Below are 25,180 nucleotides of genomic sequence, written 5' to 3' on the forward strand. Positions count from 1 at the left end.
GTATACAAATGGATGGTGGGTAGACAGGTGGTGGGTGAATGACTAGGTGGGTGAGTAGATAGGTGCATGGGTGGGTGGTGAGTGGATGGATGGGTGGGTGGATGACTGACCCTGGTCTGCCCTCAGCTGCCCAGCCCAGTTCTACCTGCTGCTGCTGGGCCCGGAGGTCACCAATCTCCTTCTGGTCCTCCTCATGGAGCCGCTTCATGTCCTCCCACGACTGCTGCAGCAGGTTACGTTCCCGCAGCAGTTGTCCATTCTCCCGCCTCAGCATGTCCACGTCATCCTTCAGCTGGGTCTGGTCACTCAGCAGCCGGCTGTGGAGTGTGCTGAAATCCCACACGCAGTGAGCCCCCGCCAGCCTCCAACTCCCACCGGGTCCCAACACCCCCAACACACCAGACAGGAGATGAGTGCTGCCAGGTCAGCTGCACTCAGAGGCAGGCTAAAGCCTGGTATCCGCCAGATGCCAGGAAGACCCAAACCATTTTTAAAAACCTGACACCAAAAAGGCACATTTGTGAAGGCCAAGGAAGGGTCTGGTACAGGCCTGCCCCTCCAAGTACTGAGGCCTGGGCAAACACCAGCAGGTGGACAGGCAAGTGCGCTCAGAGGGGCACCAGAAGACCAAGGGGAAGCATGCCCCATCTGCCTCTCCTGTGGCCGGAGCAGCAGGAGAGCCTGGGATGGGGACCCAGAAGCCCAGCGATCCGCCTGGCCTCCTGTCTCGTGTGTCTAACCACTTTCCCACCAACCACGCTTCTGCAGCTGGCCACGGATGGTGTGGAAAATTGAGGCCTGAAGCCACAAACCCACTTCCTGAAGGCCCGCTGCTTGCTATGTGGCAAAGCCAAGCTGAAACCACAACCCCAGGCTCCAAGTCCAGAAATAAAGCCCGGCAAGCAGCAGCTGCTCCGCGGACACCGGGAGCCCCGCTGCGTGGGCCCCACTCACTGGTAGAAGTCGGTCTCCTTGGCCACCTCCTCGCACCTCTTCAGGGCGCTGGTGTGCTGGCTCTGAAGGCTCTGCAGGTCCGACATGGCCCGCACGCACTGGATCTTCAGCCTCTCGTAGTCCGGATTCAGCCTGTGGTGGGGCCTGGCCCGCAACAAGCAGCCCAGTGAACACAGGCGCCGGGATCACGACAACAAGAACATCCCCCACCACAACAAGAACATCCCCCACCACAGGAAGCCAGCTCCTGGGCCACCCCAGCCCAGTGGCGCCCAACATTAGGCTCCTCCACAACGCCGCCGCCACCACCACCGCCACCTGGAACTGGCTCAGCCCAGGTGTCCTGGCCACACCCAGGCCAACAGAATCAGATTCCCTGGGATGGGGGAGCCTCGACTGCTGACCTCCCTGCACGGGCCTGGGCAGCTGCGAAGGTGCTCTTGTTCCCTGGGACCTCCAGGAGGCCATGCAACAGGCCGGCACACACGGTGGGTCCAGCCCCCCAGACCCTGTGATGAAGCTTCCCCTCTCCCTAGCAATCAGTGATTCTCAACCTCAGGTACATAACAAAATGCCAACACACACACCGGTTACATCGCATCCCTGAGGGTAGCACCCAGACCTCAGAATTTTTTTAATTCCCCAGGAGATTCCAATGTACAGCCAAGATGCAGAAAAGTGGCCATGAGCAGGGGCTCTAAAAGTTGGATTCCCAAACCTGTAGCACTGTGACCACCTGGGAACTTGATAGAAACACAAAATTCTCAGGCCAGCCCCAGACCTCCTAAATCTCACACTCAGGAGGCAGAAAGGGATAACCAGCAATCTGTGTTTTAACAAGCCCTGCGAGTGACCCTGGTGTGAGCCTGAGTTTGGGACCCCTGCTCCAGAACAAGCAACAGCAACCTTCTTCTGTAAAAGGCCAGAGTCTGCCTTGGCAACATGAAAGCAGCGGGGGACAGCATGCACTCACACTGTGTTCACTGGCCCTGCCCCTGTAGTCATCTGAGAGACACAGCCTCACAAAAGCAACCTCAACGAGCAGGCTTTGCAGCCCCAACAACATCCCAGAAAAACCCTCCTCAGGATAAGGCACATCCCCCTTAACATAATCCTTAAGAAAAGAGGTTAAACCCACACCCCAACCCTCAGGACTCCTGCCGGCATCTCCCAGGAGGATAAGCTATTCTGCATCCCTCCTCCCCCATGAAGCCCTCGTGGGTCATGAAGCTGGGTCAGGACTCCCCTCTGCCCCATCCCACGGACCAGCCCTTCCCTGTTTTCTACCTCTCAATCCCAACAAAAGCAGCAAAGATTTTCTTCAGAGGGGAGGATATAGCTCAAGCACTAGAGCACATGCTTAGCATGTACAACCCCCAGTACCTCCTCTAAAAATAAAGAAAGAAATAAACCTAATTACCCCCCCAAAAAATAAATAAAATAAAAAAAATTTTATTCGAAGCAAGAAAAAAAACCGGTTGGGATCAACCCTTTCTAAAACATGTATGTGGCAGGAAACAACACGCTTATAAACCACATAAAGATTCACTCAACAATGAGGCAGGTGGGGTACCCAGGAGACAGCAGTACCCGTGTACACAGACGACCAGTCAAAGGCTCAGCAATGGGGGAACTATCTCTACTAGGGCAGGGGCTGCACATAGCACACACAGGGGATAGAGAGAGAAGAGTATTGTCTTGGGGCTGGAAGGCAGAGGCCCGGGAGGGAGCTAGTGACAGCCCGAGGCCATCCAACCCACCAGTGAGGACGCACCAAAGTGGGACCAGATATCTCCAGCTGCTGCCAAAGCCACCCACCAAATGATCATTTCAAGGCCAACAGAAAGGCAGTGAGCCTGGCCCGGGCTCTTCTCACACACATACATGTACGCAAGAACACACCACTGTCAGGAGCCAAGCGCAGGTGGACACACCCACCCACACTCCTCAATTCCTGGGTTGTGCGATACAGGCCACAGACTCCAATTTTGATCTGGAGGAAGCAAGTGTAACAAGCCTGTGTCCCCCTCCCGCCTCCAGGCCAGGGGTGGTGGGGGAGAACCCATGCATGGGCCATGCAGCGTGGGCCCTGGAAGCTAAGGGGATGCCTCGGGGCAAAGGATGTGATGGCATCGGGGTGGTGACCCCATTCATGGGGCCGGCAGGGGAGAGGCACGATCACCACCTCTTGTCGAAGGTGGTCCCATGGGTGGCGAAGGCCAGGCGCTTCCGCAGCTCATTCCTCTCCCGGGTCATCAGCCGCAGCTGAATGGAGAGGTTCTCCACCTTCTCATTCACTTGCCGCTCAGGTAGGAGGGGCGGTGGGGATGGTGCCTTGCCGGTGGTGCCTGCAGGAGGAAGGTGACAAAGAGAACTCATGTTTACCCAGCCCCCACCAGTGCCAGGCACTGTCCTGAGCTCTCAGAGCTCTCAGCTTGTGTTCACTCCTCACAACCACCCTTAAAGTGGGTCCTGTTACATCATCCTTCTCCACGTGACACCACCAAGTCCGAGAGGAAGAGGTACAGCTGGGACAGGAGCCCAGGCAGTCTGACTCTGGCTGAGGAGCCTGAGGCCCCCTTCCCTCTCCCCAGCCCAGCTTTGGCACTTCCAGGCTGGAACTATTTTGGCCCTAATCTTTGCATCCCTGCCTGCTCTAATACCAGCTGTCACCCACCCCTGGGCACAGAGAAGCCAACCTGAGCCCTGGGCAGGGGGGAAGACAGCCTGAGGAGGAAAGCACAGTTGCAACCCAGAGAAGCCTGCAGAGGATCAAGGCAGCTGGCTTCAAAGCTGGGCCCAAGGGCTAAGTCCCGTGCTCCCCTCATCAGGTCTGGACACTTTGCACCGCTCCGTCTTCCAAGCTGCCCAACTGCCTTAAGGACCTGCCCAGTCAGTCCAGGTGTGCAGTTTGGGGGAGGCGGCAGAGAGAGCCACTCAGAGCCAAGGTAAGAGTGATGTGGTGCAGTTAAATCCCAGGGCCTCTGTAGCCCAACCCACACCAGACCCTCACCACTTGTTCCCAGTACAAGACATGTCCTGAAGGGAACCCCGTGCCTTATGCTATTACTAAGGAACACCAGCCACCACCAGCACCTCTGACAAGAACCCAATCTATTTCTAGGAAGAATGTACCTCACTTAAAGTTCCCAGAAAAAGAGACAATTCCGTGGTGCTTTTATATTTAACTCGTCCATATGTTCACCTGAAAGCTCTAACCCTCAGAGATTCTTAGTGGCATCAGAATAACTCACAGCAGTCATTCCATTTTCTGGATGTGATCTAGAAGCTGACTCAACCCAGGGACACGGTATTTGTCTCCCCAGTAGCCCTGGAATGTGCACAGGGCAAAACACGTATCTTCTGACTCTGTCATTCTGACCGCCAGCCCCCAGCTGACCTTCGTTGGCTGACTGTGCAAACCAAGTGTCCTCCAAAACAGACACTCAGGTGTGGCCTTGCATCTTCAGGAAGGCCAGGGAGGATGGAGGGTTCAACACGTGGGTGCAAGCTAGACCATGGTCTGAGGTAGAAGACAAGCTCTCTCAGCTCAGCATTATCCAATGTTGGCACCCCAACCACTGAATCTAGTACCCCTTGAAATGCATGTTACTTTAAAACCACCACCACAACAGCCAGGATTCCTGCAGTCAGGCCAGACCATTCTCTAAGGTGGGAGCCAGAGCCAGCAATTCCCACAAGCATCTCCCTTCCTCCATGGGTTCTACTCCACAGCCTGAGAAGCCTGCCCTCGCCTTTCCCCAGAGACCTTGGATCCTCACCCCTGTCCCCAGAGTTTTGGAAAACAGGCTGGTTACGGCTCTGTGCAGGCTGTGTAACGTCTTCCTCTCTGGTAAGTGAAGACGCTTTTACAAGCTCTAGTTCTACAAATGCCATCTAATTTGCACTAACTTGCCTGGCTCTGACATGTGGGGCTTCCTCTGGACACATGCCTGATATGCCCCCTCTGGCAAGGCCTACAACTAACTCAGCCTCTAACAAAGACAGCAGGAAGATTCAAGAAGCAGCCAGAGAAGAAGGATGTCAGTGTTCACAGTCACAACTAACCTATACAACCGACACAGATGCCCCAGGCACTAATTTAATCTTCCCAAGACAGTAGGAATAGTAGCATCTCCATTTTACAGGTGAGAAGACTGAGGCCCAGCAAGGTTAGGGAATTGACTCAAACTTGCACAAATATCAAGATGGGAGCCCAGGCACCTGGATTTGGAGCACATGCTCTTTGCTGCTGTGCCTCCCGGCCTCTGGAAGACAACCGTGAGTAGCACTTACTCCATGCCGGACAGTTTCTAAGATGCTTTTCATACATTATCTCATTCCATCCTCTTAAAGAAGATACTGCTGTTATTCCCGTTTTACAGATCAGGAAACAAAATCTTACCAAGGTTAAATAATGGATCCAGGTCACCAGGCCAGTGAATGACAGCGCTGGCATACAGAGTGCCCTCTGCCTGACCCCAGTGCCCAAGGCCTCAACATAAAAGTTCCCAAATGTTCTGAACTTAGGACCTTTTTACACTCTTAAAAATAACTGAGGACTCCAAAGAGCTTTTGTTCCTACGGGTTATATATGGTAGATATGACCAGAAATTAAAACTAAAGCAGTATTTTAAACATTGATTAATTTTAAAATAACCAAACCTATTACATAGTCACGTAAGATTTTTTGTGAAAAGTTAAGTATCCTTTCCATTATAAAGCAAAAAAAAAAAGCAGTGATAAAAAAGGCATTGCATTATCTGTGTAATGCTGTTTGGTGTCTGGCTTAACAGACAGCTAGTGTCTTACATCTGTGCAGCACCACACACCCTGGGTGGAACCTTCAGAAGACTGCACTCTGCAGTGGAGTTTGTGTGAGGACGGAGTGCAAAAGGCAAAAGACCCCTTAGTATCATCTGAGAACAGTTCTGACCTCACCAGCCCCCTGAAAGGACCTCAGGGACACCAGACTATGCTCTGAGAACGGCTGAGCTATGCTACAGTCAAATTCAGTAAGTATCAGAGAAACATCAGGTCTCGATTTCAGAACTGAAAAGCACCACCAGGCCCAGCAACCTGCCTCCAGGGAGATGAATTTTCACCCCATCTTACAAATGAGGCAACAGAAAGACGGTGCCCTTGACTTTTGCGCAGGCTGAGAGAGAAGCAGCAGGACAGAAGTAGGGGTCATCAGACCTGTCACCACACACAGACACTGCTTCCTGTCTCTTTCCAGCAGGATGAGGCCACTGGCTCTGCAGCTGGAAGGACCTGGGGCAGCGGATCACACAGACAACAACGTGAATGCTGTCTTTTGCTGAGCACAGCCTAGGTGCCAGGTTCTGTGCTAAATGCACCCAGTCCTCACTTCATTAATCCCCGCTGTACCCTCCCAGGAACATGCTATGATCACCACGTGAGAAACTGGCATCCAGCAAGACTGCACAGCTAGGAAACCAGCGGACACACAAACTCGGCTCAAACTCCAGACCCAGGGCCCTGTCCACTAGCTGGCATGGCCTCCCGACAGCATTGGCCTCCTGTCCCTTCCCCTGTCCCAAAGGCTTGAGCACACATGAAACACACAAAAGGTAAGGCCACACAGGCCTGCGAAGCCATCCAATGGCAGGACGACTTAGGGAAACTGTTGTCTGGATGCCCTCGGCCTTTCACAATAAGGAAGGCAGAGGGGCAGAGGAAGGTCACAAGGGACCTCAAGAAAAATCCCATGATGTGCTAAGCCAGGAAGTCCCAAAATAACAGCAAATATTTCAGAAAACCCTCTCCATCTCCATTCAATTAAAAATAAAGTTTTTCTCTCTTTACTTGCATCTCAGGGTTGAAAGACTTTTTTTGAAAATGATGCAGTCCCTCCAAACAAATGGTTGCCAGCATCCCCCAAACAGCCACCAAGACTACTTGAACTCCCGCATAGTGAGGGAGTGCCTTACTTCACAGCAAAGCCCATCTAATCGCTCCCTGTGAAACTACTCTGTGTAGTGAGTTCAAATCTGTCTGCATTTTCCCCACTGACCCTAGAGCTACTCCCAAGGGCCACAAGGTACAGCTACAGTTGCTCTTCTATACAACAGACCTACAAGTATTTGAAGACAACTGCCAAGTCCCTTGATTACTACCAGAATAGCGAAAATTAAAAAGTGACACCACCAAATGCTGGCAGGGATGCAGAGAAACTGGAATTCTCAAACACTGCTGGTGGCAATGTGAAAGTGTACAGCCACTTCAGAGAACACTTTGATGGTCTTTTATAAAGTTAAACATGTATGTACCATACCATCCATAATCCCACTTCTGGGTATTTACACGAGAGAAAGGAAAATTTATGTTCACAGAAAAACTAGGACACAACTGTTTAGAGTAGTTGGTAAAGGGATAAATGACAGTGTTATGCTCATGCAATGAACTACTTCTCAGCAATAAAAAGAACCAAGTATCGACACAAACTACTGGTAAACACAAGGGGAACGGGGGTGGAGAATGCCCTATGCTGAGTGGAAGAAGCCAGACTCAGAAGGCCGTACACCATACGATCCCATTTACATGACATTCGGGAAAAGGAAGAACCACCAGGGCAGAGGAGAGACTGGTGGTTGCCAGGGCTGGGGGTGGAGGGAAGGAAGGCTGAGTACAAAGACACAGAAGGGAATTTTTCAGGGTGAAAGAACTGTTCTGTATCTTAATTGGGATGATGGTTAAATGACCAATGGGTTTGTCAAAACTCATAAAACTACACTAAAAAAGATAAATTTCCCTGTATGTAAGTCATACCTCAATGAACATGACTTAAAAAAAAAACAAACTTGAAGTTTAAAAAAAAAAACACACACAGAAACAAAAACAAACCATGGTGCCCTAAACTGAAGTTATCGTCCCAGGAGTGGTACGACCAGTGAAGAGGTGTGGACTGTCACATCCCCCTCCACCAGTCACTGCCTTTATAGCAAACATTTTCAAAAGCAAGCTAAATTAAAACTAATGTCAAGTGAGATGTCCACAGATGCCACAAACTCTCCTATTTTGGGGCAGTGGATCTTCCAGATTCAAATGCAAAACTGTCCACTCTCCCCCAACTTCACCCCTTCCTCTCTCCAAATCTGGAACCCATTGAGAACGCAGCAGATTTTCTTTTTCCTTTTGGTGTCCAGGATGGGATTCAGGGGGCAAGGGATTTGGATGAGACTAAAATGGCCCCAAAAGGAGTGCTGGAAGATGCCAAGAGAGCCGGCAGAGGCCTTGGATTTTGGACAAAGAGCTGTCACTCCCTGGGCCTTCATATGAGAGGGAGCGCAGGAGCAGGCCCCTTCACCATCACGAGCCCTGGCTCCTCCTCCCTGTCACTCTGGCTGCTGCAGCCTCCTCCGTGGTGCAGACCACTGAGGCTCAGCCAGCAGCCTGGCAGCTGGGTAGTCTTCTTGGCCATAAGCCCCTCCGTCCTTAGCTCCTTGTCACTGCGCTCCAGTTGACCCTGAAAAGCCACCCCCTCACTCTTCTTTACAACTAGACAGACTGCAACTCTCCTTCAGAGCCCTGTGGGCCCGTGGTACCAGAAGCCAAGGAGAAAATGGGCATTGGCCAAAAGTGGTTAGGTAGAGTGAGGATGCCCAGGTAAACTTCCTGGCCTCTGCCAGGCCCTGGCTGTCAGGAGAACAAAGCAGCAGAAGATGGTCACCAGAGGCCACAGTGAGCAAAACCAAGCCATCCTTGCCTCCAGCCCAGGAGAGCTGAGCCACTGGGGAAGACACAGTCCCACATCCGAACCAGGGCTTCCAAGAGCACCTCAACTTCACGGAAGAACGTGTTAGAAATGCACACCTAGGCCCCATGCAGGCCTACCAAATCAGAAATCTGATTTCTGATAAAGTTTGAGAAACTCTGGTCTGGACTAAAGCTGCATTTGCTGGTCAGAGTGGCTTTTTTCTCACTTCTTTTATTGGCTGCCCAGCAGCCACTGCATTTAAAGGCATCACCCACTGATAAAATGCAAGGAGGGCCCCTTCTCCTAATTATGGAAGCCCAGGGTGATGCCCCTCGTGGTCAGTAAGGGACTGCAGCTGGGCTCCTCCCAGCACGCACAGTGAAGGGGGTTAGAGTCCAGCACAGCAGCTGCAGCCTCATCCAGCTCCCAGCTTTCCTCCCAGACCAACTACTTGCTCTCAAATCCCTGACTGAAGGTCAGCTTTGCAGAAACGCAAACCAAGACAGGCGGCAATGGCCTGTTGCTTCCAGACTGTTCCTGCGTCTGCAGCACCATTCCTGGAAGGCCCCACTCAAGGACCACCTCCTCCCTGACGCTTACTCTGACAGCCCTCATCCACAATAGCTGCTCCTTACCCTGAGCTCTGTTTCCTTGTTTTACACAAAGCAAAATGGCCAGTCGCTTACCTCTCTGGTGCTATGGTCTGAATGCTGGTGTACCCCCAAATCCTAATCCCTCAGGTATGGTATTAGAACGTAGGGCCTTTGGGAGGTGATCAGGTCATGAGGGTGGAGCCCACACAAATGGGATTAGTAGCCTTATAAATGGGACCCCTGAAAGCTCTTCCTCCTTCTGCCATGTAGGGTTACAATGGGAAGGTGCTGTCTATGAACCAAGAAGTGGGCCGCTCTAGACACTGATTTGGCCTTGATCTTGGACTTCCTGGCCCCCAGAACCATGAGGAATAAACGTGTGTTGTTTCTGAGCTGCTCAGTCCGTGGTATCCTATGACAGCAGCCTAGAGAGACTAAGACACCTGGCTAGCCTGCAAGGCCTGGAGCCAGGCCTCCCTGTGATCCCCAAGAGCGCTGAGCACAGGCTCCCAGAGGACGAGGTGCTCTCGTCCAACTGACAACCTGCAAGAAAACAGGCCCTGGATCCAAAAGAACCAGAGGAGGAAGAGTCAGAGGGCACAGCATCAGGGTGCAGTCTGCCTCCATGCTGACTCACCCCACTTTCCTCTGTCCACCAGAAGCTGAACTTTCAAGGAATTTTCGTTGGGAAAGGAAGGAAGTCCTCCAGCTCTTTCTCTGGCCAACAAGCCAGGAGATCTAATGAAAAATCTCTCCTATTACTTCAATTTGCATGAAATTTAAGGCTTGTTTTTATAAATGCTACCCAAGAATGCCTCCTCTTCTTAAAAACTCCCGTTATCCAAGATGAGAAATAAAAGGCACCTGAGAAATCAGGTCAGGATGAATGAGGAAGGAGAAAAACATCAACTGCCTGAAACAAGTGTGCATCCTCTGGGCAGATCCATGGGGCCTACCTACAGGCAGGTTACTTAGTAACAGACCACACAGGGTGGGGGGAAGACTCGAAGAAGCCACAGGTGCTTAGCTGATAAAAATTGCCTGGAAAGACATAGCAACCTTCAAGGCTGTTGGTGGTGTTAGCAGCATCAGGCTGGAGAGTTGGAATAGGAAGACCGCCTGAGGACCTAATGCCAGCCAGGAGGCAGTGGGAGGCAGGGGGAAGAGGTGACCAGTACCTATTGCAGAGTATATGCTATACCCAAGGCTCCACCTACCAATTCTTTCTTACGCTGAATGAATATATAACTTCCTGTTCTTTCCCCAAATGTTCTTGGTTAGGGAGATACAAGGGGGAAAGTGGAGGCCATATTTTTATATGGAGGCCTTGTGTTTCCTTAGGTTCATGGAGAAAGACCTTAACAAACAAAAACAGCCAGTCTCCATCTGATTCACCAGCCCCTCGGCCAGGGCTGTGGTGTGCCTGAGATGGCCAGGAAAGGAAGTGCTCTGCCCATCATTAGGTGAGGCTGAGCCAGGAGGAATTCCTCCAGGAGGCGCTGCAGTAGGTCGTGGCTGACCTTCCATTCATTCCACTCCAAGGGATTGGTCCAAGCCAGCCACAGACATTCCAGTGCCCTTGCCAGGGACTGGGTTAGGCCAGCTCATCTCCAACCAGGAGGGCTGTTAATGTGCATGCTGGGCCCCACTCTCAGAGCATCTGATGCTGCAGGTATGGTGAAACCCAGGAACCTGCATTTCTAACAAGCGCCTGGATGCTGCTGGTCCAAGGACCACATTGCATGAGCCATGATTTGGGCAGAGACAAGTGACTCAGTTATGGTGATAAGGGACTGTGCAAAGGGCCTCCTGGGTGAGGCTTCTTTGTTCATAAGGAGACACTAGAGGAGACGACACCCTTCATCCTCTGGACCATTTGTGACGACAGAGATGTTCCTTTTATCTGCTGTTTAATACAGTAGCCACTACCCATAGGTGCTATAAATACTTGAAATGTGGCTAGTGTGACTGTTGAAATTAATGATTTATATTTTATTTCATGTTAATTCATTTGAATTTAAATAGCCACCTATGGCTAGCAGCTCCCATAATGAACAATGCAGCCCTGCACACCGTCAGGTGTGATGTGATGGCCGAATCCTGCCAAGAGCCTGAGGGGTGACACCCCCCAGAGACCTGCAGAGCCACATCTCAGGTCCTGGGCACTTCCTAACATGTGAGACCACACATTTCTTTGTTGTCTAAGGCAGTATGAGTACGTATTTCCTACAGCTGCCGACAGAGGCCTTCTGGCCAATACAGCCACAGGGACATTCTAGTCAACCTACAGAAAAGTGGGGCTACTCACCTCAAGGTCAATGTCAACTATATGCAGAAAAGCAACAGAAGGAAAACTTGGCTACCAGTAAACCGGAGAAGTTTTGACCTGACAGGATGTGACCAGGTCTTTGAGCATCCATGATCTGGGCACAGACAGCGAAACAGCAGAGCACTGCTCTCTGCCTGCCTGCCAACAAGTACCTGGGGCCACTACTAACCCCTCCACCCCAAGGGTGGAGTGGTGAGTCACTGACATGATGCTTCTTCCAAAGTATACAAAGACCTAGCTGCACAGAATATATCTTCCTCCTCATGCCTGAATCTCCACCATTACCAAGACTTGCTGTGGTTTCAGCAACACCTCTCTCTGGAATCTCCTTTTAAAATGCAAATGCTCCTAGGAGAGGGAACACTGCAAACCTCAAAGTGCCAAAGTGAATGAGTTTGTCAGGTATCAGTTAGGTCACTGTACCTGGTTCCCAAGGGGGAACAGGGAGCCGGAAAAGGGTGAGGCGAGAGAGGGCACTCGAAGCTGAACGGCTTCAGTTTGACAAAGCTGCACCTTACGGCTCCACTCACCCCGACTGCCCCACCCCACGTGCTTCCTGAAAGCCAGCCTGAGTCCAAAATTCCAACAATCCCATCATTCAATCAATGTGTCTTACGGACCTAAAGCAGGCAGGACAAAGGGAATTGTCAACTGTGGTCCCAGAAGAGTCCTCCCTGAACCCTAGACAGGATGAAGGGGCCTGTGACAGCCCGCAAGCAGATGCTGGTGTCCTAATCCCTGGTAAATGTGAATGCGACCCTATTTGGGAACACGGTCTTTACAGATGATCAAGTTAAGATGAGGTCATACTGGAGTAGGGCAGGCCCCTGAACCAACATGAATGGTGTCCTGTTTAAAAACGGAAAACTGGAGACACACACAAACAGAGAACACCATGTGAGGTAAAGGCAGAGACCGGAGTGATACATCTAAAGCCAAGGAACATCAAAGATGCCAGCACGGCACCCGAAGGAAGGAGAGGGGCCTGGAAAAGACCCTTTCCTGGTACTTTCAGGGGGGCGCATGGTTGTACCCACACCTTGATCTCAGACTTCTGCCCTCCACAACTGTGACGGGAAACATGTCAACTGTGTGAGCCACTCAGTTCATGGTGCTGTGTTAGGGCAGCCCTAGAAAGCAAATACAGTCCCCCTCCTGGTACCCCGCTCATCACTCTGACCTCCCTGACTGTACTTACCCATCAACTGTCTCCCGCACAGACCCTAAGATCCGTAAGCACAGGGACCACATGGGCCTATGCACCACTATGCCACAATCCCACTTCAGGCACCATGGAGGTGTCCTGTAAGTGCGAGTCCAATTAGCATATGAGAGGCCTGCCCTTGGCCAGCTCTGGAATCTCAGGGATGAGACTCCTCCTCTCTGAGTGTCAATTTCCCCACCTGTCCATATAGGGGAAACATGCAAAAACTGGACCAAATGATCTCTGTGAGCCTTTCCGATTCAGAAACTGCAGGACTCACCACTGAAGGTGAATCCATCGATCAAGGTCAGATCAGGACCCAGAGCCACACTGGAGCGTCAAATAGAGGGCATGTGACACAGGGAATGGGTCACAGAGCTATGGGAAGGCTGGGAGACTATGACAACCTTCCTCTGGGACGTCTTCAGTGCAGTGACAGCAGGGCCAGCCTCCCTCTATGGGCTTCTGGAACCCACGTCCAGAGACACACATCCAATTCAGCAATGGACTGGTGACTCCTGCCCTCAAGGCAACACATTCCCAGTGGGCTATTCCTGCTTACAAAAGACAGTTCTAAAAGGGCCCAGTCCCCTGGACAGTGGTCACTGAGTACTACAAGGCCTGGGAGTCAGTGCCAGGGACAACAGGCTCACTGCGAAGTCCTACGCCCTGACAAACTGAAGAAATGGAGACACAGGTGCTTCCCCAGCATGTCCCTCCCTTCTAACATCAGAGCCAGTATTCTGCCCTCCTCTGTTAAGAGGATGAGCTGATGCAAGAAAATGTAATGGAACCAACAGAAGATGAACCACCTGACAGGTGAAGGCCAACTTCCCATCCCATGAACCCAGTGCTGACTCAGCTCACACCCAGACCACCGAACACCCAGTGCCCTCCAGAAGGAGGGGTGCCCAAGAAGGTGGTACTCACCCACGCTGCTGAGGGAGCTGCTGCTCTCCGAGTCTGAAGGCATGATGGACAAGACGCTGTAGGTGGATCCTGAGGACAGAAAGAGAAGCCATTTGTTACTAACCCCAAAGGGGTCTCTCGTCTCTACCCTCAACTACTGTCAGACCATGACTTCAGTCAGCACCCGGCTGAGAACCAGTACCCTGCACCAGGGACCAGACGTCGGAACCGTGGGGCCGGGCAGTGGAGGGGCAGTCAGCAGGGCCTTGGCTCCGGGGCTTCTGCCTCACTTTTCGTCCACCTTTCAACTGATCTACACTCAGGCAGAGGGACTTGGAGTCAGTCACCTGGCTTCTTGTTGGGACACCTGGGGAAAGGCTTAGCAGGGAGCAACATGCCCCAGGTTCACATAGTGTCTAGGGATTCCCTACAGATTTGTATGAACACGAGTCTGGCTTCCACATACAGGGAAACAGCCTAAATTAAACATCTGTGAACTCTTTGCCCTTTGTGCCTGACTGTTCTGTTCTTAGGTTGTAACTGTACTCAAGCCCAGTCCTTAATAACGTAGTCAGTGACTGCCCCCTTAAAGTCACTCAAACTCATGAGCAGTCACACTACCCACAAAGCCAGGGAGTAATGTGCTTTTGCTATTGTTGCTGATGCCTGCTGTTAGCTCTTGGTGGTAGACACATGACCACCGTGGTTCAGTTTGAATTCAAGTCTCTTCAAAGCCAGGATGGTTGGTGCCTGCCTGGCATAAGGAAAAACCTCTGGGTCAGGGAACCCAGTCCTGAGCACGGCTCTCACCCACATGCGGGTAACAGAGCTAGCAGCCTGTTTTCTGTATCTGTTTCCCAGTCTGTAAAACGAAGGGGTTCAACCAGTTGGCTTATAAGGTCTTTCCCCCGTCCCATTTCAGGGATGACATTTCCATGATTAATGCAAACAAAGGTGAGCTTTGCTTATCAAGACTAGCAACAACACAAAGGTAAGAGGGCGGGTGAAGGACTCAGAGGCTGAATGGGAGTCGAGAAAAGCACATGCAGAGATGGTGGCTCAGACAAAACAAGACAATAGGAAGAATGCAGTCTTTTGTTCTGGGAACCCAAAGAACTATACAGTGAAGGGGTGTGTGTACTGGGCAGAACCAGCGAGCCAGAGATGAGATTTTTGCAATAAAGCCTTTGAATAAGCCTTAGGGCTTTGGCCTCAAAAAGCCGAGAAAGAATGAGATTTGGGCTCCAGGACCAGAAACGTGGAGTCAAGTTTAAGGGGTTCTCTCCAAACTCAGCTCTTGACGAGCCACCCTACACCTGCACACCCTCAGAACGGAAGGAAAAAGAATGAAGAGATAGGGGTAAGGGCGGGGTTGGGGGGAAGCTCATGGACACAGGGAGGGAGGAGACCACCAGGGGCACCGGGAAGACCCTGAAGGGAAGGGGAAGACTTGTGGGGAGTAGACGAAGACCACACATGGAAGGCAGAGAAATGGACAGCCCTGGTATAACAAACAGCATGCAGGTGAGCTAGTAGGTGTGCCCCCCCAGAAGAAGAGATGAAAGGAGAGAGGAAGAAAAGAAAAAACAAGCAAAAAGGGACTCTGGTAATGGCACGAAGTGGGACAGTGGCCAGGAATGGCCAGTAGCCTCATTATCGCATTTTCTGACAACGTCTTAAGAACCTCTGGGTGTTTAGTGTGGATCGAAGAGGATGGCTCCGGGAGCGGGCAGGACTGTCCAAAGGGATTCAACTTGTTCAACCGGCTCTGGCAGCAGCTCTCAAACAGCTGGCAGATGTTGGACAAAGTTGCAGGTCAGGATGGCCTAAGGTCTGAGAGGGCCTAGGCCGTGCGGGCTCCCACAACCCATACGCTCACTCCATGCACAGCCGGCAGGGATGTCATAGGTGGGGTCTGTACACTGTTTGAAGGCAGATGGAACCAGAAACCCCATGCAGTCCTGAAAGTGAGTAAGCAATGTTCAGTCAGATACTTCCTGTATTTCAAGCTCAACCCACACTATTAACTTTGCTGCCCATTCAACATCTCTGCATTTTTGTTTCAACAAAACAATAAGCAATATAAACTTCTCAGAGTATCTCTTTTCCCAAATCATGAACATTAAGCGTTGCGTAAAGATCCATATAAAGTCAGGTGCAATTCTGCCAATCCACTGATATCTTCAAAAAAAAAAAGAATGCAACACAATGCCTATTTTCTAAACTCAATCGTCATTTTCTTAATTTTTTTTGTTATGGGGTGGGGAGCAAATAAGGTTAGCTGGCTGGTGTGTTAGTGGACTGTTTTTAACAGACACCTACTCAGAAGAACAGGCACAAATACTCTCTCCCACTCAGGCCTCTGAGCTCAGCCAGCCCTGCCAGCAACACAGTGGCCAGCACTCTGGTGGATGCTCCCTGCAGAAACGCCTTGTCTCTTCCTCATTATTGGCATCAGCAGTGCCCCATCTTCCAGTAAGCCACCCCTCTCTTCAAATAGTCTCTCTCCTCCCCCATGGCAAGTCTCCACTGTTAATTAAACTTGGCAGACACCCTATTCTCTCTCCGCCCATCTCCCCGCTGGCCAACCAACACGCTGTTCCTCTTCCCTGTCCCTATGTCCTGACTGGGCTCTGGGGCCTGACCTGGGGGTGACATGACATCTTTATCTGCATCTCTGGGCATCACTCCCCCGAGTCAGTTGGCAGGGCTCCTGGGAGCTGGTGGCAGGGCTGCCAGGGAGTGATTAAAATTGGATAAGGCCCAGTTTTTACAATGTTCCCAGGGTCTAAGACGTCATTTAGGGGGAGAAAAAAGGCCCGAAGACGACGCTGTCTTGGTCATGCTTTGTCTCTATAGCTATTGTTGTCTTAAAAAGCCTGTGTGGTCGGGACTGTCGGGAAAAGGCAAAAGGAGTCGCTTTCCTCCAAAGTCACGTGGTGTCCTTTCAAATTGATGGCTTCTGAGGGGTGGGGCAGACTTCATATACCTCTGGGGTTTCACAATCCAATCTTGAGGCCAACAGGGGTCCTATCTGACCACACACGCTCCCCTGCCCAGCAGAGCCCCTCACCCTCCCCTACGTGGGAGTTCCCCTGACAACACCTGCACCCACCACCCCTGAACCCTAAGGCACACCCTCTGCCTCACACACACAGGCCTAGATTAACAAGGGCCGGCCTCTCTGACTGGTGCTGCCCTCACTGTCTCCCCATCTACCCCCCACCAGGAAGCAGGCACAGCCACTCAGGACAGTCGCCACAAACTCAGACAAGCCTGTGCAGAGATCCTGACAGGACCTGGGGGGTTTCGCATGATGGGGAAATGTTTCCAGAAAAGGAGCACAGAGCATGAGCCCAGGTTTTCGTGGACGTGTGGAGCAGAGTGACAGGCACAAGGAGGTTCTCTGCCATAGCAGTTACCTCGGGACTCGGTCAAAGTGCAGGTTCTGACTCGGCAGATGAAGGTGGGGTCTGAGACTCTGAATTTCTGACAAGCCCCCCAGGGCCTGAGGTCCACAGAGGGACTGAATGCAAGGCACCAAGGTGGCCCGAGCCAGCAGGTGGGATGCACATGGAAGCTAAGGCAGAAGCCCTGGGAAGGAGCTGGCAAACTCCCTAGGACTGGCCTGGGCCACAAGCATTGTCTGTGTCCTTCCCAAGAGGCTGGCCCCTGCTAATTGTGTTTACTCTGTGACTCAGCCCCACTGGGTCATGGAGACCACTTCAAAAGAACTTCCAGTAAAATCACCCAAGCGATAACAGAACATCCAGCCCTCCAAGGCCCCTTCCTGCAGCCTGTGGGGCCCTCACACACCCCTCCATTCACCTGAGGCTTGTAGAGGTCTTGGTGACTCACACTTCCTCCCCATGAAACCCGCTAAAGGGGCCTGTTCCAGCCTCGAGCCAGCACGCAGAGTCCTCCCTGTGCTCCAGGAGGGCGGGAGAGGCTGGCCTGCGGCACTGACCTGGGACAGCTCTGGGCACTGGGAGGACATGCACCTCCCCCAAGCACCTGGAAACGAGGGAGGAGCAAATGCTCTTCCCTGGGGGCTCAGCGACAGAGCAGGGAGGCACAGCCGGGGGTGGGGTGGGGGGGGTCAGCCCCACCCTGAAACCCTCCAAGGTTCACAGCTGACCATGCGTGGATGGCCAAGGGCACCCATTCACCCTTAGGCATCGCACACGTGCCCGAGCCCTGCAAGGCCCTGGGCCAGCTTTGGTAGAAAGAAGACAAGCCAGGGGCTCAGGAGGCTACTCCCCTGCTGTGAGACTCTGTGGAGTCCCTTCCCCTCTATGAGCCATGGGCCTCATCTATAAATGGAGGTGGCAGAACACCACCAGGGTGCCAGCCTGCCTAGGTTCAACTCCCAACTCTGCCGCTTAGCAGCTGGGCACCCTCAGGTAAGTCACTCAGCCTCTCCCTGTCCCCTCGTGCTTATCTGTAAAATGGGACAACAGGGGTACTTGCCCCATAGAGGATCAGCAGAGTTAGTATGAAAAGGGTCTGAAAGCACCTGGCACGGCCAGTGCTCCAAGTGTGAGCTGCTCCTCTGGTCAAACCAGACCTTCCAACCGTGCTATCCTCAGTCCTTTGATTTCAACCTAAATTGAAAGCTGTCTTTCAGAAAGCTGTCCACTAGAGCGACAAGGTCGAACAGTCCATAGTGACAAACTGCAGGACTGCATGGCACTCACTAAACAACAATAATCATAGTAACAGCAGCAGCCAACAGGCACTGAGCACCACTAAGTGCCAGGACACGCTAAACTCTGCTGGAGGCTCTGCGCGCACTGTCTCTCAGTCAGTTCCCACCCCAACCCGGAGGTTGGCCCACACTTGGAGGCTGACAAGCCCCAGTATTTCAGGGATGGAGTGGATGACTGTGGCCTCAGTAGAGAAGCCACAGAGCCTGGTGCATCTATCAAGGAAGTCCTGCTTCATGCACCTGACAAGCCCACCTCAGGTGGGAAAGCACCTTTCCTTGATGTGCACAGCGAGGCTGGCAACACCACGAAGGCCTCCTGTTATCCTTGGGTCAGAAGACTCACCCTCTACTGTGTATAATCCACCCCGCAAAGTATCAGGTTCAGAAGTTAAGGCTTAATATGAGTCTACCCCAACTAAGATATAGCTGTAGTTTTAGAAACACAAAGTTTTAGAGCAAGATTAATGGACTTGCTAAAATATCATAGTACTGATGCTTATTTCCCCTCTTTTGAGATTGTAAAGGACCAACAGTCCACCTTTCAAAGGTGAAGGGGGTGTTCATTTCCCAGGTAACAGTGTTAATTTCCAAGGTACACAGGTGAAATCTGTGCAGGGGCAGCATGAAGACACATGCCTGCCAGGCTCTAGGCTCGGTCCTTGACCCCTTCTCATTGGACTCTGGGATCACCTATAAAATAAGGAACTGCACTCCCTCATCCTGAGAAACTCTCAGATGGCAGTGTTGTCATCTGTGATCCACCCTCACCGCCTGCCAAAAATGCCCCAAGGCAAAAATATCAAGAGAGAAAACAAAACATTCACACCTGAAATCAACCATTTAGCATCTCTAAAATCAAGATCTTTCTTGAATTTTTGTACTGTTTTGGTTTTTCTCCCCACCAGCATGTGAAGACGGAAAAATGAAAGTTTGTTGAATTCCCAGATATAAAAACAGTCAGCAGTCAGAAAGCCTGCATCCCCTCATCAGCTGGGAAAGGCTCCTGGAAGCTTCTGGATGAGCAGAGTTGTGTCTGATGAAAGTCACCACTTTCTGTTCTGTCTCCCCATCAGCACCAAGCTCCAGAATGGGGGCTGAGGGGTAGAGGAAGGACAGTGGAGGTGCTGTGACCATCAACCCAGCACAGGTGGGACACCTGTCTCAGTTCCGACTTTGTCACCAAAAACAAGCACTGCCTTCTGCTGTCATCTCCTGGCCAGGTTGGGTGACAGTTGTCACCTGACTGAGAAGGCACAGGAGGGGGACCAGAGCAGGGTCTGGCAGGCTCGGCAATAACTCATGCCCTGGAGGGAGGGGCAGGAGACTGGCACAGACTTCAGGAATCTCCTACTAAAATGTAACGATGGAGGGAGGCATATTCATCATCGATGAACACCGCCCCTCCTGATGGGCACCCTCAAGCAAGGAACACAGATGAGATAGTGGAGGAGGGGCCGGCTGCAGTGTCACTGCCCTCCTGTCCTCAGCGCAGCTCACGCCCCTAGCATAGCAACAAAGAGGACACAACAAGATGGGACAGGAAATCAGAGCAGCACGGGCAGCTAAGCCTCCAACAGGCTGCAGTCAGACGTCTGGCAGTGGGTGTATATGCCCTGGAATAAAATTCTGACCAGCAAGAGAAGTCATGACTAACCAGGGCTCCCTCTCCCGACCAAGTAAAGGGAAAAGAGGCTATCTCCTCCTACCTGGACTGCACCCACGAGGTGCGTGCTGCCCTCCACCATCATGGTGTCGCTACAAGTGCAGGCTCTGGGCCTTGCCGCCTGGGCTCGGGCCTGCCACTTACCAGCTGCATGACCTTGAGCAAGTCCTTTCCACTTTCTGCGCCCCAACTCCTGGTTTAGGAAATAGGAAGGAAATATGAGGACTGAATGGGTAAGGAAAGGTAAAGCCCTGAGGACAGAGCCAGGCACACAGGCAAGCGCTCCATCAACACTAGCTCTCCTTCTTGTCACCTGATCCTCAATCATGAGTGTCCCCACCCAATATCTGACTGCAGCCCCACCCAAGCTTTTGTTTTCTTCATCTTAGGATAAGAAGCCTCCTCTCCCTCTTCAACATTCGGCCAGCCATGGCCAATTCCAAGCCACCCCCAGGTTCCCTTGCCGATCTCTTGCTCTCTGATTCAAACAGAACCAGAGTGTTCACTGTGTGCTTGGCATCACATCAGGCTGCGCCCCTACCTCCTCATGACCCTCACTGCCACCTGCACACAGGAATCAGTCAGCCTTTCAAGAGAGATGCAGTGATGGCGCTCTGCACAAGACACTTCCCCTTGGCAGACATGTCTGCCCTGGGAACACAAAGCCCTTTCATTCACCCAATGCTTAGTGAACAAACTGGGGATGCAGCAGAGAACAAGGCAGAGTCCCTGCCCTCATGGAGCTCATAGGAGTGGAGGTGGGAGAGAAATAAACCAATAAACAAATGCAAACTGCATCAGCTCGTAAGTGCTATGAAGAAAAATACAGCAGAGTAAAGTGGAGGGTGAGTGGGGTAGGGTGGAAGGTGGCAACTGTGGTACAAGGGTCAGGGAGGTCTCTCTGAGAAGGCCACATCTGAACAGAGCCCTGAAGGAAGAGCACTTACTCTTCCTGGAGGAAGACTGTTCCAGGTGGAGAAACAGCAAATGCAAAGGCCCCAGGCTCAGACCATGCAAGGATGGCCGTGGCATGATGGAGTAACCTGCAGGAAGGTACAGATGAGATCAGAGGGGCAACAGGGCCGGATCAGGCACGACCTGTGGGCCAAAGAGAGGATGCTGAGTTGTACTGAGTGAGATGGGAAACCTCTGGAAGGTTCTGAGTGAAAGAGAGACATGGTCTGACTTACATTTAACAGTATCACTGGCTGCTATGTTGAATACCGTCCACAGGCAAGGAAATCAGTCAGTCCACAAATGCAATAATCCAAGGGAGCTATGCTGGTGGCTTGGACCAGGGTGACAAGAGTGGAGCTGGTAAACAGTGGCTGGATTGGGGGGATATTTTGGAGACAGAGCTGAAAGGACCTGCTGACAGACTAAACGTGGAACAGGAAAGAAAGAGAAGTTAAGGATCACTTCAAGGTTGTTGGGCTGGAATCCACAAGGATGGTGCAGGTTGTTCGAGAAATGGGGAAGCCTGCAGGAGGAACGACTTGGGGGAGGGAGGTGTGGAACCATGAGCTCACATGTGACTGAGTTGTGTTTGAGGTACCTACAGACATCCAAGTGGAGATGTCAGGCAGGCATGTGAATATATGGTCTGAAGTTCAAGGGTAGGGTTGGGGCTACAGATATAATTTGGAAATTGTCAGCATATGCTTAGTATATTTAAAGCAACGATATTTGATGGGATAATCCAAGGAGGGAGTGTGGACAGGGAGGGCAGTTGAAAGGTCTGGAAGGAAACCCTGAGCATTCAGGGCTGAAGGATGAAAAAGGAATCAGGAAAGAAGACAGAAGAGGAGCAGGCAGTGAGGTAGGAAGAGAGCCAAGCAGCCAAGTAAAGGAAATGAACACAAAGGCATGTGGTCAGGGGCTTAGAGGGGCGGCCTGATAGGCCCAGGTGAAGGTAAGAGGGGCACAAAGTCCCCCTGACTCCTGATCAAACTGTTCCCACACTCCACCAACCCCCTGAACTCCCCTGGGTATCAAAGAAACTGATGGAAGTAAGTCAGACAATGTTGGAGAGAGCCATCAACATACACTAGGCACCTTACATGTTTTGTCTCGAGTTTTTCTTGAATTACACACTGTGACAGCAGCTAACATTTATTAAGTATTAATTGCAGGAAAGTAAACTATTTATATGGATTATTTCATTTAATCCTAACGACCCCATGAGAAACTGACTATTACCTACTCATTTTCTAGACTGTAAAAATACAGGCTCAGAGAGGCCAGGTAACTTGCCAAAGCCACAAAGCTAAGAACTGATGGGTCCAAATTTAAACATGACCCTTATTCACTAATCCTAAGCACTTCAAGCTTTCCAGCAAGATGAGAAAAGCTGAAACTCACCAGTTTCTTGTCCCAGTGGACAGCAGAGGCTGTGGGCAGCCATCCCTCTGCTCAATGCTCAAGTGAGGAGAGGCACCTGGGAGTCACAACTGATGGGTCAGTAACTCCGACAAGGAGCGGTGCCAGGAAGTGGCTTATGGGCCAGCAGTCAGCACCGCAGCCAAGGTTACCTCTCCCAACGGTGCGAAGGAAGAGAGGGAAGTATGAGGAAAACGGGTTCCTATCATCTCTGTGGCACCTCAGCTGCTAGCCTCAACCCCTCCAGTCCTGTCACAGCTCCAGCCATCAGCTAATCCTGGTCCACCCAGGGGAGACCAGCACAATCTCCGGAATAGCCAGACAAACATTTCCATCCTGGCGCAGAAGGCAGCAGTTAACAGAGTGAACCAACAGGGTTCTGGGAACCTGTTCGTGATTCTGATGCTCAGATTGAATGCAGAAGAACTGCAGAAGACGTGTCACTCCCGCCATCCCCTTAATGCCACGGCATCCCCAAAATGGCCATTTTCCATTAATCTTAGATCAGTGCAGGCTGAGGAGTCAGTCAGAGGAGATAACAGCTCTGGGAACAGCCCAAGTCTCATAGTGTCAGACAGAAAGTAGACCAGGACATGACACCTCAGGCTGGACAGGTCAGGGACACTCAGTTCACCAAGGCCAAAGAAAGCAACTGCAAAGGAAAGGTCTTGTCTTCACCAGCAACAAGCTGCTGTTTCTGCCCTCTTCCTTCAACAGCATGAGCACCTCCTCCTTTACGTGCTTTGTGCGGTGCCTGGACTATTACTGACCACCAAGGCAACTCGGCCTGGGTCCCCAGGACTCTGAGTTCACAGAGGAGCACTTAACCTACCCCCACTCCAATGCTTCTGCTAAGTTTGGACCTACCAAGACCCCTGTCACAGGGGTGGGAGGCACACAGTGACTGCATGGTGGAAAGTGCACAGGATCAGGAGCTCAATGGACCTGGGCTCTCCATTTGGTCATGTAACCAGGGCAAATCATTTTTCTGCACCTCAGTTTCCTCATCTGTATACTGGGGCTATAAAAAAGTTTTTGCATTTCACAGACTGTTGGACCAAGCAAATAAAATAACAGATGCCGAAAGAGCTTTCTTGGAAACCATGAAGGAACTGTTCACAAGTGTTACGTCTTAACCTGCTCAGGAGACCCAAGTATCCTACTGCTCACCTTTCCCACATTCCTCTACTCTTAACTGCTAGCCTCTTCTCTGTTTTTCCAACTCTTATTCAAGACACAAAACAGTAACAACAAACACAAGGAAATGAATAAAAAAGCAAGGGCTTTGTTAAGATGCCAATATTACCCAAAGTGATCTTACAGACTTGATGTAATCCTATCAAAATCATAATAGTTTTCTTTTTATACAGAAATAGGAAAACCTACCCTAAAGTTAATATGGAATGTCAAAGAACCCCAAATAGCCAAAACAATCTTGGAAAAGAAGAATAAAGCTGGAGGACCCCCCCCTCCTAATTAGCCACAGAGCTGCAGTAATCAAAACAGTGTATGCCTGGCTTAAATGCAGGCATATATATCTACGAAACAGAACAGAGAGCCCAGAAACAAACCTTTGCATAGAATGGTCAAATAATTTGACAGGTGCCAAGACCACTCAATGAGGAAAGATCAGTCTTTTCGAGAAGTGATGCTGAGAAAACTGGATATCCACATGCAAAAGGATGAATTTGTCTAACACTGTATACAAAAATTAACTCAAAAGGAATCAAAGTCCTAAAGATAAGTGCTAAAACTATAAAAGCCTTATAAGAAAATACAGGACAAAGCCTCAACACATCAGATTTGGCAGTGGCCTCTGGGATATGACACCAAAGGCACTGCAACAAAAGACAGACATACTGGACTTTATAAAAATTTTAAAAATTGGTGAATGGAAAGACACCATCAACAGAGTAAAATGGCAACCCACAGAACAGGAGAAAATATTTGCATATCATGAATCTTACAAGAAATTAATATCAGTATAGAAAACTCCTAAAACTCAACAACAACAAAAAAAACCAAATAACCTGATTCAAAAACAGACATGACTTGACAGACATTTCTCCAAAGATATACAAACAGCCAATAAGCACATGAAAAGATGCTCAACATCACTAGTCATTAGGGAAATACAAATCAAAACCACGAGAGAGCTCTCAGAGAACCCAACCCTGCCGACACCTTGACCAGGGACTTCCAGCCTGCAGAACTGTGAGACAACAGACAGCTGTTGTTTGAGCCCCTCGTCTGTGGTACTTAATTACGGCAGCCCTACCACACGAGTCCGGCTGCTACAGCACCAGGTTCTATACAGCCCTTTCCAGTAGAGACATCATCCACAGGAAGACCCGTGGAAAACCGTCAGACGAGTAAGCTATCTCATTCAAAACTCAGCACTGCAGGGAAGAGCTACTCTGATCAGCCCCGGTTTACAGACAAGGACCCTAAAGCTCAGAGACGTTAAGGAACCAGCCCTAGACTGATTATTCAGCTAGACTTGGAACCGGACGCACTCAATCTCTGAGCCCTGCACCTTTAACTACTGCTGAGCTGCCTCTAAGCCAAATCCTGCTCCCTCTGCCTGTCTCTCACCCACTCAGCAGCCACAGTATGATCCCAGACTGGCCCTGCCCACCAGATGACCACCTACTGAGACCACTGCGCCTTCCTCCCCAGCAGGTACTGAAGGGAACTTGGCTTTCTAACAGACCCAGGGCC

The 25,180-nt window shown here is 51.0% G+C and overlaps 1 protein-coding gene across 3 annotated transcripts in view; it reads right to left on the reverse strand.

The window, feature by feature from the left end:
* Positions 1–25,180, reverse strand: part of DLG5 (discs large MAGUK scaffold protein 5) — a 108,059-nt gene that overhangs the window by 52,254 nt on the left and 30,625 nt on the right. For all 3 annotated transcript variants that reach the window (XM_010963127.2, XM_045522798.2, XM_010963126.3), the window contains exons 2-5: positions 13,731–13,799; positions 3,140–3,302; positions 955–1,098; positions 146–329 (exon numbers count right to left, since the gene is read on the reverse strand). In XM_010963127.2, the coding sequence (XP_010961429.2) occupies positions 146–329; positions 955–1,098; positions 3,140–3,302; positions 13,731–13,799 (560 nt within the window). The remainder of the gene's footprint in view (positions 1–145; positions 330–954; positions 1,099–3,139; positions 3,303–13,730; positions 13,800–25,180) is intronic.

This window comes from Camelus bactrianus, chromosome 11, assembly GCF_048773025.1.
Source record: "Camelus bactrianus isolate YW-2024 breed Bactrian camel chromosome 11, ASM4877302v1, whole genome shotgun sequence".
Taxonomy (NCBI): domain Eukaryota; kingdom Metazoa; phylum Chordata; class Mammalia; order Artiodactyla; family Camelidae; genus Camelus; species Camelus bactrianus.